Below are 17800 nucleotides of genomic sequence, written 5' to 3'. Positions count from 1 at the left end.
CTCCCTGGTTCAAGTAGTTCTCCTGCCTCAGCCTCCAGAGTAGCTGGGATTACAGGCATGTGCCACCATGCCCAGCTAATTTGTTGTATTTTTAGTAGACATGGGGTTTCACCATGTTGGCCAGGCTGGTATCAAACTCCTGACGTTGTGATTTGCCTGCCTCAGCCTCCCGAAGTGCTGGGATTACAGGAATGAGCCACCGTGCCCAGTCTATTTTATTTTTCAAGATGGGGTCTCACTCTGTCAGCCAGACTGGAGTGTAGTGGCAGAATCTTGGCTCACTGCAACCTCTGCCTCCCAGGCTCGATCGATTCTCCCACCTCAGCCCCCCAAGTAGTTGGGACCACAGGTGCTAGCCAACACGCCTGGCTAATTTTTTGTATTTTGGTAAAGATGGGGTTTTACGGTGTTGCCCAAGCTGGTCTTGAACTCCTGAGCTCAGGAGATCCACCTGCTTCAGCCTTCCAATGTACTGGGATTACAGGCATGAGCCACCACACCAGGCCTAGGATCACTTTATTAGCAGTGATAATCTGATTTCTTTTTCTTTTCTTTTTTTTTTTTTTTAAATAGGTTACCTGAAGTTTTCTCAGTCATCTGCTATACATAAACAGGTATACCATACAGGCTGCCCACTAGAGTCTTCCGATATATCTTACTTACAATCTAAATGTGAAATTATATACCAGGGTTGCCTCTGCCGTTGCTGCAGATACACAGTTACAGAGTTAATTTAACAATCTCTCCAAGATGCTAACTGACTAGACTCATACTCTGCAATCCAAGTGACTCACGGCACTTGAAACTGAAATTATGGTTGGGTGTGTGTGGGATGGAGTGTCTTCTCAGGCATCTCCTATATCTTCTCCAGGTATGCCTAATATTTTTATTGCTAGAAATACTAGAGATCCCTGGGAAACACAGTGGGTTCTAGGATCCTCCAGTTGGGTTGAATACTTCTAGAAAAACTAAATGGATGCCTCACGATAACTCAGCATCCAAAGAACCCTGATTCAAAGAAATCCGAGAAACTATTTTCTAATACCTGACATAATCATCTTTTTACCTCTATATAGCTCATGGAGGCTGCTGGAACTGTTCAAGATGGAACAGATTTAACAGATGCTCAGAACAACGTAACTTGCTGTGAAACTGTTGCCTGGTTAAGTAGCCACAGTGATTCCTCCAACAACTGAGTCAGTCCTCAACCAAATCCAGATAAAAGAGAGGTGCTGATTCCTTAACCTATTTTAATCATATTAATACAACAAATTATCTGGAAAACGTTCTAGTCTATTCTGCACATGGGATGCATGTCTACACTTGGGAAGATCTTGTGTAACAAGGATGAAGTTTTTATTTGCTACTGCTCTAATAAGCAAACAAGGCAGAAATTTCACAGCTACAACAACCGACTTGAAATTCTGAAAATATGCCGTTCACCAGTGCCAGTGTGCCCAAAAGAACTCTCTTATATGAGAGAAATCTGCCTGCAATAACAGAATAAAGGCAAAAAAGGGCTACAGGCCAACAACAGACATTTAACATACAAATCTGTATTCTTTAGCCTTACACGGTTCTGTTGAAAATTTCAAAGTATTAAAAAGGGTAGAGATCTGTTTTCCATTTTCCACTTTGAAGGCTATAATAGTTAACAAATACACTTTCTATTCACTGATTTGAGTATCTGGACAATTACCTATAATTGTTTGAATGTACACTAAGTAGCATTCCTCATAATGGTTACGATAATCAAGAATGCCTAGAGGTGAAAAAAGTTAGAAAGATATATAAAGGTATGGAAGAATGTAAAAAGGAAAAAAAAAAAAAAGAGAAGATTTTAAAACGATCGTATGCAGTTAGAATAAATGACTAATTACAGGTGGAAAAAATAATTGCTTACGATTTGTATAAAGCAATCATATCCATGCAGTACTCTGACACAGTGCAAAGGTACATAATTATAAACAAGAAGATGGAAATAAAAAGTTGCATCTTAATTAAGAAAAACAACAGAGAAAAAGCCATGGAAAAAATTTATGGAAAGTAGGAAGACCCAGGCCACAAATATGCCAAGACTAATGACATATCCCCAAGGGCAGAACAGTGTCCTTGACTTGAGAAGGCTCTGTATGACCCTGGCCAGCGCTTCCGTTTCCTGGCCAGCATAATCACAGAAGGCAGTCAACGTTTGGTGATGAGGAGCAGCGTTCCGAAGAACATAATTAAGGGCTGCAAGTATGTTCTGTGGAAACAAAATTATCATTCATGTCTGACATTGTGTAAATATGCCTTAATTTTGGTCAATAGCAATTTGAACCTTAAAAATTAGAATCCTCAAACCTCCTTGTAAATCACAATTCTTTAAGCAAACTGCAGGGATTTGTGTGTAAAAGCAGAGACATTCCAGATACTTTCTAAAAAATGCTGTCCAGCAGAAAATTATCTATTTTGTAGTGACATGATTTGGCCTCTCTCCATGTCAAAACCAGCTCATAACTTCAAAAAGCCACATTAAAGGAGATTTACATAGAGCAAAGCAAAAGCAGTTTCCATCCACCAGGTCAGGTATAAAAATAATCACAACTCACATTACCTTAAAAAGACTGGCAATCTTACACAAATTAATGGTGTGTTGTGTACAGACGGAAGGTGGAAATAAACTGAGGAGAAAGAAAAAGCCACATCAAAGGTGCCAAGGAGACTTAAAGGCTTTGAAGGCTTCGAAAGTCTCGCCTTCTCTCTTATACCTTTAATTGTAAGGCTGTAATAAGGGCATTTTTGCCACAAGCTCTTGAAAGAAAAAAGAAATGGTTATTTTCTTAAGTACTAACAGACTTACTTCTCTTTCAGAAAATCCACGACTCTTTTGAAGTCAGCCACACAGTATTCTCTTTTCATTTCCATGAGTACGCTGTCGGAGGCAGACTGGACTGGTATGTGCAGAAATGCATAGACTCTGGGGTGATTAAGGATTTTCGCCATTTCCTTAAAAAAATGGAAGTTGAAAACATTAATCGTTTTAACAAATTGTGGAATGGCTTTCCACACATCAACGCTAGTGCAAGCAAATAAACATACTAGTTGAAAATACACCAATCACCAAGGCTCTTAAAATGAACATCACTTGGCAATATTCTATGATAAGATCTGGGAATTCAGTAACGCTTTTAGAGGATTCCACAGGAGAATTATTTTTTCATGCTTTCTGTTTCTCTGAGGTGACAAAAAAGAGATAAAATCATATATGCCCAAAGAGTAAGAAAGATTTTTCAGTCCTCCAAAACAAACATCATTCCTGCTTCATTTCAATTAAGTTTTGCATTCGCCTTGTTACATTTGTGGGAAAAACAGCAATATTTAAGGCAAACGCTTGAGATCCCATAATCCCCTATACTTGAATAGAGAAAGTTTCCAAGTTTAGGTTAACACATTTTTTTATTGCATTTTAGGTTTTGGGGTACATGTGAAGAACATGCAAGATGGTTGCATAGGTACACACATGGCAGTGTGGTTTGCTGCCTTCCTCCCCATCACCTATATCTGGCATTTCTCCCCATGCTATATCTCCTGAACTCCCCACCCCTACTGTCCCTCCCCTATCTCCCCCACCCCGACAGTCCCAAGAGTGTAATGCTCCCTTCCCTGTGTCCATCTGTTCTCATTGTTCAACACCCAACTATGAGTGAGAACATGCAGTATTTGATTTTCTGTTCTCGTGTCAGTTTGCTGACAATGATGGTTTCCAAGTTCATCCATTTCCCTAACTCACTGTTTTTGATGATTGTATAATATTCCATGGTGTGTATGTGCCACATTTTTCCTGTCCAGTATATCATCAATGGGCATTTGGGTTGGTTCCAGGTCTTTGCTATTGTAAACAGGGCTGCAATGAACATTCGTGTGCATGTGTCCTTATAGCAGAATGATTTATAATCCTTTGGATATATACCCAGTAATGGGATTGCTGGGTCAAATGGAATTTCTATTTCTAGGTCCTTGAGGAATCACCACACTGTCTTCCACAATGGTTGAACTAATTTACACTCCCACCAACAGTGTAAAAGTGTTCCTATTTCTCCACATCCTCTCCAGCATCTGTTGTCTCCAGCTTTTTAATGATCGCTATTCTAACTGGCATGAGATGGTATCTCAATGTAGTTTTGATTGGCATTTCTCTAATGACCAGTGATAATGAGCATTTTTTCATATGTTTGTTGGCCTCGTATATGTCTTCTTTTGTAAAATGTCTGTTTATATCCTTCACCCACTTTTGAATGGGCTTGTTTGTTTTTTTCTTGTAAATCTGTTTTAGTTCTTTGCAGATTCTGGATATCAGCCCTTTGTCAGACGGGTAGACTGCAAGAATTTTTTCCCGTTCTGTTGGTTGCCGATTCACTCTAAGGACTGTTTCTTTTGCTGTGCAGAAGCTGTGGAGTTTGATTAGGTCCCATTTGTCTAATTTGTTGCCAATGCTTTTGGTGTTTTGGTCATGAAGTCCTTGCCTACGCCTATGTCCTGAATGGTTTTGCCTAGATTTTTTACTAGGGTTTTTACGGTGTTAGGTCTTATGTTTAAGTCTTTAATCCATCTGGAGTCAATTTTAGTGTAAGGTGTCAGGAAGGGGTCCAGTTTCTGCTTTCTGCACATGGCTGGCCAGTTTTCCCAACACCATTTATTAAACAGGGAATCCTTTCCCCATTGCTTGTTTTTGTCAGGTTTGTCAAAGATTGGATGGTTGTAGATGTGTTGTTGTGTTGCCTCCAAGGCCTCTATTCTGTTCCATTGGTCTATATCTCTGTTTTGGTACAAGCACCATGCTGTTTTGATTACTGTAGCCTTGTAGTATAGTTTGAAGTCCAGTAGCGTGATGCCTCCTTCTTTGTTCTTTTTGCTTAGAATTGACTTGGCTACGTGGGCTCTCTTTTGCTTCCATATGAAGTTTAAGGTGTTTTTTTCCAGTTCTGTGAAGAAGGGCATTGGTAGCTTGATGGCGATAGCATTGAATTTGTAAATTACTTTGGGCAGTATGGCCATTTTCACGATATTGATTCTTCCTAACCATGAACATGCAATGTTTCTCCATCTGTTTGTGTCCTTTCTTATTTCATTGAGCAGTGGTTTGTAGTTCTCCTTGAAGAGGACCTTCACATCCTTTGTTAGTTGTATTCCCAGGCATTTTATTCTCTTTGTAGCAATTGTGAATGGCAGTTCATTCTTGATTTGGCTCTCTTTAAGTCTGTTATTGGTGCATAGGAATGCTTGTGATTTTTGCACATTATTTTGCATCCTGAGACTTTGCTGAAGTTGCTTATCAGTTTCAGAAGATTTCGTGCTGAGACAATGGAGTCTTCTAGATATACAATCATGTCGTCTGCAAATACAGACAATTTGACTTCCTCCTTTCCTAACTGAATACCCTTTATTTCTTTTTCTTGCCTGACTGCTCTGGCTAGAACTTCCAGTACTATACTGAATAGAACTGGTGAGACTGGGCATCCTTGTCTAGTGCCAGATTTCAAAGGGAATGCTTCCAGTTTTTGCCCATTCAGTATGATATTGGTTGTTGGTTTGTCATAAATAGCTTTTATTATTTTGAGATACATTCTGTCAATACCTAGTTTATTGAGGGTTTTTAGCACAAAGGGCTGCTGAAATTTGTCAAAGGCCTTCTCTGCATCAATTGAGATTATCATGAGGTTTTTGTCTTTGGTCCTGTTTATGTGGTGAAGTACATTTATAGACTTGCATATGTTGAACCAGCCTTGCATCCCCAGGATGAGTCCTACTCGATCATGGTGGATAAGCTTTTTGATGTGCTGTTGCAGTCAGTTTGCCAGTATTTTATTGAAGATTTTTACATCTATGTTCATCATGGGTATTGGCCTGAAGTTTTCTTTTCTTGTTGAGTCTCTGCCAGGTTTTGGTATCAGGATGATGTTGGTCTCATAAAATGATTTGGGAAGGATTCCTTCTTTTTGGATTGTTTGAAATAGTTTCATAAGGAATGGTACCAGCTCCTCTTTGTGTGTCTGGTAGAATTCGGCTGTGAAACCATCTGGACCTGAGCTTTTTTGGGTTGGTAGGCTCTTAATTGCTGCCTCAACTTCAGACCTTGTTATTGGTCTATTCGGGGTTTCGACTTCTTCCTGGTTTAGGCTTGGGAGGATGCAAGTGTCCAGGAATTTGGGAGTTAGGGCTTTATTTACTTGTTTCTGTTGTGCTGCTGCCTTTTTTCAGGGCTGCCCTGCCCAGTGAAGAGGCAGCCTAGTCACTGTCTGCCTGCAGAAGCTTTGCTGAGCTGCTGTGGGATCCACCCAGCTGCCATGTGAACTTCCCTGCAGTCCTGTTTATATGGGTATAGTTAGAACTGCCTCGGCAATGGCAGCCCACCTCTATAATGGTGGACTCTCTCTGTAACGGCGGGCTGCCTCAGCAATGGCAAACTACCTCTGTAGTGGTGGACTGCCTCGGTAATGGTGGACGCCTCTCCCCCACATGGCTGGACTGTCCCAGGTTCAGCTGTGCTTGCTGTGAAACTCTCAATCCAGAGTGTTTCTGATTGCTGTTTTTTTGTGGGGGTGGGACCAGCTGAGCCTAATCACCTGGCTCCCTGTCTCAGAGCCTTTTTTTTTTGTTTTTTAAGTTGAATAGTTGACTCTGTCTCCCAGGTGTTCCAGTCGCCTGTTGAGAAGTCGCCAGGACTAGTGTGATTTCCCATGCAGCGACCCACTGCGCCAGCTGAAACAGCCACGCTGAGATTTGTGGCACTTTTTTGCCCAGGAATCTCCTGCATGGCTCCCTGTTTCAGTCCCCTTTTTAATCAGTTGAATGAGCGACTCTGCCTCCCAGGAGCTCCAATCACTAGCTAAAATGGTGCCTGGACCCATGTATTTTATACGGAGAACCACTGCGCAGGGGCACCGGCAAAACAGCCGCGCCAGCCAAACAGCCTCATGGGCCAAAACAGCCGCGCCAGCCAAAACATCCATGCTGGTGACCTGTGGGGCTCCTCCGCATGGGAATCTCCTGGTCTGTGGGCAATAAAAATCCGTCTGGAAATGCGGCATCCAGTCACCCTCCCTGCTTTCCTTGGGAGCTGCAATCCTGAGCTGCTCCTAATTGGCCATCTTGGAACCCTCTCTATCAACACATTTTTAAAAATACAAATATGCCAAGACCAATGACATATTCATTGTAAAAAACGAGGAAAGGAACTCAACAACTCACCTGTTTCTCTTTTTTTAAAAATTTCATTCACATATTTTTTGAGGATCTATTATGCAAAAGGCAGATGACCAGACAGTGAGGCCAGCCAGTTTGCCACTGGGCACCTAACATTCATATTTAACATGCATAAGAAGAAGAGAAAGAAGAACATACCCTGCAAAGTTAAAGAGAATACATTTAAGTGAAACAAATTAGCAAACTCAGAGAGTGTTTGCAATGTCCTCCAAGGACACGAAGGGGGTAAATTAAAAAGAGTGACAGAGGTGAAACTCTGGAATGTCACCATGCATGCAATCATTAGGAAAGCTGACTAATGTAGCCCTTCTCCACTGCTGCAGGTGTCAGGTCTTTGACTTGAAAGAGAGGGAGGAAAAGAAAGGAGAGAAAGAGAAAAAGAGAAAAGAAAGAGAAAAGGAAGAGAAAGGAAAAAGAAAAGTGAAAAGAAAGAGATAGCAGGTACATATGGCCTTTCAGAGTCCAGAAGTGAATAAAAATCTCAAAAAGGGAGCGGCTTATTAATAACTTGCATGTGTTCAGTGATTCTTAGTTTTCAAAGTATTGCACTTTCTTATCTGTTACCTCACTGCATCCTTCAAACAATATTTTGAAGGATCTTATGGAGTCAAAGAGCCAGCTAATTCCATCCAGTTACCTCTTAGCTCTGCAAGAGTCACTCATGTATATGGATCAACCATGCCCTTTGTTTCTCCATTTTCTTTCCATTGAATGTGGACATTAGCGTTTTAGCCAAAGTGGAAGCCAAGGGATGAACTCAAATCAGTTACCTTAGTAGCAGCTGTTTAAAATAATCCTTTCACTAAAGAATTCAGATTATATAATAAATTACTCATAGATATCCTTTATCCAAACTTTCTCTGTCAGGAATTAATAAGTATATATACCCTATTAACCTTGTTACATATAGACTACCAATTGGAATTGAAGTTGAAAATTTTCTTACTTAATAGAGAAGTAGCTGGATATACTTTCATGAAACTGTTACACTTCTGGGCTGGGTATTCAGTAGGCTATTTTTTCTTTCTTCTTTTTTTTTTTTTTTTTTTGAGACGGAGTTTCGCTCTTGTTACCCAGGTTGGAGTGCAATGGCGCTATCTCGGCTCACCGCAACCTCCGCCTCCTGGGTTCAAGCAATTCTCCTGCCTAAGCCTCCTGAGTAGCTGGGATTACAGGCACGTGCCACCATGCCCAGCTAATTTTTTGTATTTTTAGTAGAGACGGGGTTTCACCATATTGACCGGGATGGTCTCGATCTCTTGACCTCGTGATCCACCTGCCTCGGCCTCCCAAAGTGCTGGGATTACAGGCTTGAGCCACCGCGCCCGGCAACTTTTTTTTTTTTTTTTTTGAGACGGAGTTTTGCTCTGTCATCCAGGCTGGAGTACAGTGGTGTGATCTTGGCTCACTGCAACCTCTGCATCCCGGGTTCAAGTGATTCTCCTGCCTCAGCCTCCTGAGTAGCTGGGACTACAAGCGTGAGTCACCATGCTTGGCTCATTTTTGTAGTTTTAGCAGAGATGGGGTTTCACCATGTTGGTCAGGCTGGTCTTGAACTCCTGACCTCAGGTGATCCACTCACCTTGGCCTCCCAAAGTGCTGGAATTACAGGTGTGAGCCACCACGCCCGGCCTCAGTAGGCTCTTTATAGCCATACCCCACACCCAGAACTGGGCCAAGTGGAGCCACACTCACATTACACACCTTACAGTACATATGCTGGCCTCATGCTACGATCCTCTGGCTTTCAGGTTCTTCACACTTGAACAGCAAAATCCCCTCCAAACGTAAGAAACACAATTGCACTAAGATCATTGTTTTCTAAGGTGCCAGCACTCAGAGCTTCAGACATATCTACTGTGGTGAGAAATGACATCTGACACGTAATACACTTCGTGAGATGAAACTTCACATTCAGGCTGTGTGCCTTCTTCTCATCTACGAAATGGAGAGAGGGATACTATGCCTCTCATAGGGCAACTGGGCTACAGTGAACATAAATTAAGATAATCCAGTATATGCTTATAAAGTAAGCCCTCCATATGTAAATCATCTATTTTTTTTAATACTTGTCTTTTGGCAAGTATTTTAAGTACCCGGTAATACAATTCTATACGGATTCCAGGGAGCCCATCAGTAAGTAAAACAGCTTTTTGATGAGTTAGTTCCCTAACTAGCAAGTGAAGGAGAAGTAACTGGGACTGACTTGAAAGGGGTTTACCAGCAATCATGACCCCGGGCCAGAGAGGGTAGTGCAGTTTCTCTTGGAAACACTCAGGGTGGCCTCCTACTATAAACTGGATACTGCACTAGATCAAACTCTTCACTGCCACAGTATGCCAGTTTACAAGTCACAATGCTAATAGCACGCAAGTAGGATAAATGTGGTGGCTCCTCCTCGCTTCCCCCGTGCTTCTCAAAATAAACCTTCCCACTAGCAATTATCTTTAGCTTCATACTACAGACCTTGCAACTTAATACTGCCAGAACACAAAGTAAAAATACACTTGCCCCTTAATTAAAGTCTGTGTTTCTGCCACTAAGAGAATCATGACTTAACACAGATTAATATATCCAAGGAGACAAAGGACGTATTTTTTGTTTTGCTTTTTCTTCCATTCCTCTTCTTGCTCAGCACTCTTGGTTTGGCATAATCTGTGTTCTCTTCACCTTTCGAAAACTTCTCCCTTTATGACTTCTCAGCAACCAGTTCCTGGTGTTACCAAAGTGTTTACTTAGTTCTTCCTGGCAATATGATAATGAATCTCCAGAACTGAAAGCTTTGAAAGGCCAGGAATTATATTTTACTTTTCCCTCTGGATCTCTACAACAGCTTATACTGTGCTAAGCACACCACTAAACATTTAAATACAGATGTGGGTTACAACCACATCAACACACACGAAAAGAGGTGTAAACTGTAATTTCAATAGGAAGACAAACTTTCATTTAGGAATATTTCACTTTGGCTCAACCAGGTAAACAAACACATTCAATAAGGTAAACAGGCACTTAATCAGCCTGCCGTAATTTCTGGAACAAATGAGTAATTACATGTAGCAGAGGCATACCTCATTTTACTGTGCTTCCCACAGATTGTGTTTCCTACAGAACTGAAGGTCTGTGGCAACCCTGTGTCAAGCAGGTGCACTGGCAAAGGTTTTCAACACATGCGCTCACTTTGTAGTTCTGTGTCACATGTTGGTAATTCTTGCAATATTTCAGATTTTTAAAATTATTATTATACCTGTTACTATGATCTGTGATCAGTGATCTCTGATGTTAACTCTTGTCATTATTTTGGGGTGCCACCAACCGTGCCCATAAAAGATGGTAGATTTAATCAACAAATGTTGTGTGTGTTCTGACTGCTCTTCCAATCTTGGGCCTCCCTGTCCTCTGAGACACAACAATATTGAAATTAGGCCAGTTAATAACCTGACAAAGGCCTTTAAATATTCAAGTGAATGGGAAAGTCCCACGTTTCTCACTGTAAATGAAAAGCTAGAAAGCATTAAGCTTAGTGGGGAAGGCATGTCGTAAGCGCAGACAAGCTAAAAGGCCTCTTGCATGGAACAGTCAGCCAAGTTATGAGTGCATAGGAAAAGTTCTTGAAGGAAATTAAAAGTGCTACTCCAGAGAATTCACAAATGGTGGGAAAGACAAACAGCCTTACTGCTGATATGGAGAAGTTTTAGCAGTCTGGGTAGATGATCAAATCGGTCACAACGTTTCCTGAAGCCCAAACCTAACTGAGAGCAAGGCTCTAACTCTGTTCCGTTTTAGGAAGGCTGACCGAAGTGAGGACATTGCGGAAGAAGTAGGAAGCTACAAGAGGCTGGTTCACGAGGCTTAAGGAACAATGTTTCCATAACATAAAAGTGCAAAGTGAATCAGCGAGTGCTGAAGTAGAAGCTATAGCAAATCATCCAGAAGACTTAGCTAAGATCACTGATGAAGGTGGCTATGCCAAACCACAGACTTTCAATGTAGACAAAACAGCCTTCTAGTAAAAAATGGCAGCATCTAGGACTCTGATAGCTGGAGAAGTCAATACAAAAGGCTTTGAAGGCTTGCTTCAAAGCTTCAGAGAACAGAAAAACTGACTCTCTTGTTAGGGGATAATGCAACTGGTGACTAAGTTGAAAGCAATACTCATTTACCATTCTGAAAATTCTAGAGCCCTCAAGAATTGCGACAACTTGACTCTGTTTGTGTTCTATATACGGAACACCAAAGCCTGGTGACAGCGCATGTGTTGACAGCATGGTTTATTGGATATTTTCAGCCCACTATCGAGACTTACTGCTCCAGAAAAAAAGATTCCTTTCCTTTACTGCTCATGGACAACGCACCTAGTCATCTAAGAGCTCTGATGGGTGTGTAAAAAGAGATTAATACTGATTTCATGCCTGCTAACACAACATCCATTCTGCAGTCCATGGATCGAGGAGTAATTTCAACTTTCACGTTCATTATATAAGAAATACATTTTTGTGAGGTAGTTACTGCCTTAGTGATTCCTCTGATGAATCTAGGTAAAATAAATTAAAAGCCTCCAAAAAGGACTCATCCTTCTAGATGCCACTAAGAACATTTGTGATTCATGGGAGGAGAATAAAATAACAATATAAACAGGAGTTTGGAAGACACTGATTTCATCCTTCGTGGATAACTTTGAGGGGTTCAAGACTTCAACGGAGGAAGTAACTGCAGATGTGATGGAAACAGGAAAACAACTAGAGTTACAAATGGAGCCTGAAGATGTGATGGTACTGCTGCAGTCTCATCATCAAACTTGAACAGATGAGGAATTGTTTCTTATGGATGAGCAAAGAAAGTGGTTTCAAGATCGAATGCATTCCTGCTGAAGATGCTGTGAACACTGTTGAAATGACAAGAAAGCACTTCGGATATTACATACATGCAGTTGACAAAGCAGAGTTTGAGAGGGTTGACTCCAATTTTGAGAGAAGTTCCACTGCGAGAGCTACTTTCTTAACCTTCAGAAATCACCACTCTGATGAGTCCACAGTCATCAACACTGCGGCAAAACCCATCACGAGCAAAAAGACAGTAACTCGCTGAAGGCTCATTTTCAGCAATAAAGTATTTTAAATAAGGTATGCGTTTTTTTTTTTAATACATAATGCTACTGTATACTTACTGGACTATAATTTATTATAAATATAACTTTTATATATACTGGGAAACCAAAAAATTCATGTAACTTACTTTATGGTGATATCTGCTATTTTGCAGAAGTCTGGAACGTAACCTGCACTATCTCTGAGGTATGCCTGTAAAAACCAAGACACTTTAAATAAAGGTAGCCCCATCATGGATTATATTTCTAAAGGTATGCTGAAGCTTGAGACTGAAATTACAGCGCAATTTCTTTATCTCTTGTCCCTCCCTCCCTCCTTCTTTCTTTCTTTCTGGCACAATCTGGCTCACTTCAACCTTCACCTCCTGGATTCAAGCCATTCTCCTGCCTCAGTCTCCAGAGTAGCTGGGATTACAGGTGCCTGCCACCACACCCAGCTCATTTCTGTACATTAGTAGAGACAAGGTTTCACCATATTGCCCAGGCTGATTTCCATTTTCTGACCTCAGGTGACCCCCGCCCCCCGCCCCCGCCCCAGCTTGGACTCCCAAAGTGTTGGGATTACACGTGTGAATCACTGCTCCCAGCCCACAGTGCATTTTCTTATGAAAGTAATTTACAAGTGATGGGAGGAGTCTCAGGTTTACCAAGGGAAAAAGAAGCATTTAGCTCAAATTGGGGCTGATGAAAGAAGGGCAGCCATGGGCAGCTCCGTGCTCTGAGCGGGGTGAGTCTGAGCGGAAGGGCAGGTTCCGTGGGAATGTATGCGCACACATGGAGCGGGAGCAGTTGAGGAACTCTGGTAGCAGCCGGCATGGAAAAAGTTTCTGTTTTAATATAAGGTCATTTATAATGGAAGGGCTGATGTATTAAGGCTACTTAAAATACAGGTATTAACCATTTTACAGGCAGGAACTGGAGAATGGCTAGCCAGATCAACAAAACAGTGTTTCTATCTGGTGCTATTCCATGGAGTTCTCATCTTACAAAGTGATAATCATCTCAATGTTTTTCTCTCTGAACTTAAAATATATTAAAAAAAATAAACGAATGAAAACAGACTTAATTTTAAAAAGCAGCTCTCTGCATGGATACATTTTTAAAAGACCAGCTAAGTTTCATTTTTATTGCCCTATGTCATCAAATTCATCATTACATTCTACCTAGTTTTGAATATATACACTACTAGCCTAACAAAATCACTCGGTACGTGCTTGCCTCAGCAACATACATACTAAAATCGGAACGATACAGAGAAGATTAGCACGACCCCTGCGCAAGGATGAAGTCACTCAGTATGTGAGGGTTTATACAATATGTTGACACTTGGATTTAGATGCATTTATGTCCACACTGAGAGTTACCAAACAGAAAGCCCTCTCCAATTACAGCTCTGTTACGAAGTACATAAAAGTTCAAAATGCTAAACTTTACCCTGCTCCAGGCTTTCAGCTCATTTAAGTGACATGATATAGGAAAAAAAAACTTTCGAAAAAAGATAAACTATCCCATTCCCTTTAAACGTTTTAAAAATAGCTTGATATAATTCATATGTCATACAATTTATCCACTCAAACTACACAATTAACATTTTTCATATTCACAGGATTGTAAAACCATGACCACAATCTAATTTTAGAACATTTTCCTTCCCCGAAACAAACCGTGTACCTGTTAGCCACCCCCATTTTCCTTCATTTCACGAACCCTCCTCCTAGCTCTGAAACAACCACATCTGCTTGCTAACTCTACAGAGTTGCCTATTCTGGACACTTCATATAAAGAGATTCATATAATATGTGACTTTTTTCGTGACCGGCTTCTTTCACTTCTTGGTTTCAAGGGTCAACCATATGGTAACATCTAAGGATTTATTTCTTTTCTTTCTTTCTTTCTTTTTTTTTTTTTTTGAGATAGTCTCACTCTGCTGCCCAGGCTGGATTGTAAAAGTGCAGTCACGGCTCCCTGCAGCCTTGACCTCCTAGGCTCAAGTGATCCTCCCACCTCAGACTCTTGAGTAGCTGGATGACAAGTACATGCCACCAGGCCGGGCTAATTTTTAAATTTTTTTCTAGAGACGGGGTTTCACTATGTTGCCCAGGCTCGCTGGTCTTGAACTCCTGGGCTCAAGTGATCCTCCTGCCTTGGCCTCCCAAAGTGCTGGTATTACAGGTATCAGCAACCATGCCTACCATGCCTAGTCTTATTACAATTAAATAATAAAACATAGGAATTTAGAATTTATTAAATATTTCATGCAAAACTATTTCAGATGTTCTGAATTATATTAACTTGACTGAGGTGGTAAAGCACATTTCACCCATACTTCCTGGCTTTTTCACACAAGCATTCTAATGGCATAACTTCACTAGAGATGAGCTGGTACATGTAAGATCTTATTAGAAAAATTACAAAACAGACAAAAAATAGAAGAAAAGTGGGCTGGATGAGGTGGCTTACACCAGTAATTCCAGCACTTTGGGAGGCTGAGACAGGCATGATCACTTGAGGTCAGGAGTTTGAGACCAGCCTGGCCAACATAGGGAAACCTTATCTCTACTAATAATACACACACACACACACACACACACACACACACATATACACACACAAACTAGCTGGCTATGGTGGTGCATACCTGTAATCCCAGCTATTCAGGAGGCTAGGGCACGAGAATCACTTGAACCCAAGAGATGGAGGTTGCAGTGAGCCAAGATTGTGCCACTGCATTCCAGCCTAGGTGACAGAGTATCTCAAAAAAAAAAGGAAAAAAAAAGATGGGGGAAAAGTATAAACATTCCTTAAAAAAATTAAGAATCTCTTAAAACAAGCAGAAGGTGACTAACAATGATAATATTTTGAACAATCCGACTTTTTTTTTGTTTTGTTGTCATAAAATATACGTACAATTTATCATTTTAAACTTTTTAAATTTAATAGACAGGGTCTTGCTATGTTGCCCAGGCTGGAATCAAACCCCTAAACTTGAGAGAATTATGCACCTCAACTTCCCAAGTAGCTGGGACCACAGGTGCATGACACTGAGATTGGCCGATTTTTTTTTTTTTTTTTTTGGACAGGGAGTATCGCTCTGTCACTCAGGCTAGGGTACAGTGGTGCCATCGTGGCTCACTGCAACCTCTGCCTCTGGGTTCAAGTGATTCTCCTGCCTCAGCCTCTCAAGTAGCTGAGCTTACAGGCACCCACCACCATGCCCAGCTAATTTTTGTATTTTAGTAGAGCTGGGGTTTCACCATGTTGGTCAGGCTGGTCTCAAACTCATGACCTCAAGTGACCTACCCGCCTTGGCCTCCCAAAGTGGTGGGATTACAGGTGTGAGCCAAAAGACCAAAACAAGCCTAACTGATTTTTAAACATTTTAAGGTATGCAAATTCATGACATTAAGTCCAGTTGATGCTGCACAACCGTCATCCACTATCCATCCCCAGAACAAAACTCTGTACCCATTAAACAGCTCTCCTTTCACTGCTCCCCAAGCCTTTCATAACCACAATTTGACTTTCTGTCTCTATCAATTTAACTACTACAAGTGAAATCACATAGTATTTGTTCTTTTGTATCTGGCTTATTTCACTTAGCATAACGCTTTCATCCCTGCTGTAGCGATATTATGTTTTTTATGTCTTTTTCTAGACAGCTGATAGCTCTACTCTCAATGCCAAAGCACACTGTATAGGTTTGTATTTGGACTTACCTCCCTGTCCTGCAATTAAACCACAGGTCCTCATATCCCACGGGCATATCCTGTTTATGTTCATTTCCCTATTCCCTTGCTCCATTCCTGGCCCCAGATACTTATTATAGTTGAACGTATAAATGACTGAACATATAAATGTTCCAGTTAATCAATACAGTTATTTTGGCGTAAGTACTACAAAAACTTCTAAGCAATGTACAAAAAGCCAGTGCCAGTGTTCTAGGAAATCCTATTTCTGGAGTCACCTCCAACACTTAGCAAGTCATGTAAGATAGACGAGGACTAGGAACATATTTCATCCATTACTTCATTAATGGCACTGTAACAGCTACTAAACGAATTACCAGTACCTATATTTACTCTAGCAATTTAATAATAAATTTTCATTAATAGCATCAGAAAGAGACTGAGGGAGTGCAAGAAGGGAAAATTTCCAATTCTCATGACCCAAATGACAAGGATTGGATGTTGTAAACAGATTTTAATTTACAATTGATCTATAACTTAATTATAACAGAAAATTCTCTTCTAAACTGCAAAGAGTACTTTCAGTATCTGTGCTAAAACAGGTTGAGATAAAACATCTGCTCTAATTAGCGTTCACAGAAATGTAAAAGGACTTCACATCCCTTTACCGTGACCACTGCTTCTCAATGTCTGAGTCAGTCATCAGGCGTCACATTATAAAAACGAAAATATACATCTTTTTTTTTTTTTTTGAGACGGAGTTTCACTCTTGTTACCCAGGCTGGAGTGCAATGGCGCGATCTCGGCTCACCGCAACCTCCGCCTCCTGGGCTCAGGCAATTCTCCTGCCTCAGCCTCCTAAGTAGCTGGGATTACAGGCACGTGCCACCACGCCCAGCTAGTTTTTTGTATTTTTAGTAGAGACGGGGTTTCACCATGTTGACCAGGATGGTCTCGATCTCTCGACCTCGTGATCCACCTGCCTCGGCCTCCCAAAGTGCTGGGATTACAGGCTTGAGTCACCGCGCCTGGCCAAAAATATATATCTTGATAGTGATGATAAAATGGTAAGAGTCATAATTACACACACACACACATTTATTTTCAACTAATATCTGTGTTTATTTTATTTTTTTATTTTTGAGACAGAGTCTTGCTCTGTCACCCAGGCTGGAGTGCAACATGGTGAAACCCCATCTTCATTAAAAATGCAAAAAGAATTAGGTGGGCATGGGGGTGCATGCCTGTAGTCCCAGCTACTTGGGAGGCTGGGGTGGGAGAATCACTTGAACCTGGGAGGCGGAGGTTGCAGTGAGCTGAGATCGTGACGCTGCAGTCCAGCTTGGTGACAGAGTGAGACTCTGTCTCAAAACAAAAATTAAAAAAAAAAAAAAAGCCAAACCAGTGGCTCCCTCAGTCTCTTTTCCCCCCTTAATTCCATATAAGTTCTGAAGTGGACAAAACGCGAACAGAGCTTCAGCCAGTGTACAACGGGTGCGTAACATGAGCAAGAAATAAATTTTTGTTGTTATAAGCCACTGAGATTTTGGAGGCGCTTTTAGTACACAGTATAACTTAGTTTATCCTTACTGACTGTGATTGTTAATTCTATGTGTCGACAGGCTCCTGAATGCACAGACGGCTGATAAAATATTATTTCTGGGTGTCTGTGAGGGTATTTCCAGAACAGATTAGCATTTCAATCAGCAGAGTAAAAGAAGTTCCATCCCCATCAATGGGTGGGCAGCATCCAATCCTTCCA

At 41.1% G+C, this 17800-nt stretch overlaps 1 protein-coding gene and 1 non-coding gene across 6 annotated transcripts in view; one reads left to right on the top strand and one right to left on the bottom strand.

Moving 5' to 3' along the window:
• CDKAL1 (CDKAL1 threonylcarbamoyladenosine tRNA methylthiotransferase) overlaps positions 1-17800 on the bottom strand; it is a 731789-nt gene that overhangs the window by 242408 nt on the left and 471581 nt on the right. For all 5 annotated transcript variants that reach the window (XM_003927310.3, XM_074398506.1, XM_010338014.2 and 2 more), the window contains one exon: positions 2843-2988. In XM_003927310.3, the coding sequence (XP_003927359.1) occupies positions 2843-2988 (146 nt within the window). The remainder of the gene's footprint in view (positions 1-2842; positions 2989-17800) is intronic.
• LOC120361179 (U6 spliceosomal RNA) lies at positions 13563-13671 on the top strand. The gene has a single exon (XR_005577528.1). It is a non-coding gene; the product is annotated as a U6 spliceosomal RNA (small nuclear RNA).

This window comes from Saimiri boliviensis, chromosome 4 (genome assembly GCF_048565385.1).
Source record: "Saimiri boliviensis isolate mSaiBol1 chromosome 4, mSaiBol1.pri, whole genome shotgun sequence".
Lineage (NCBI taxonomy): Eukaryota > Metazoa > Chordata > Mammalia > Primates > Cebidae > Saimiri > Saimiri boliviensis.
Note: the sequence above shows the minus strand (reverse complement) of the source record. Positions and strands in the feature narration are given on the sequence as shown.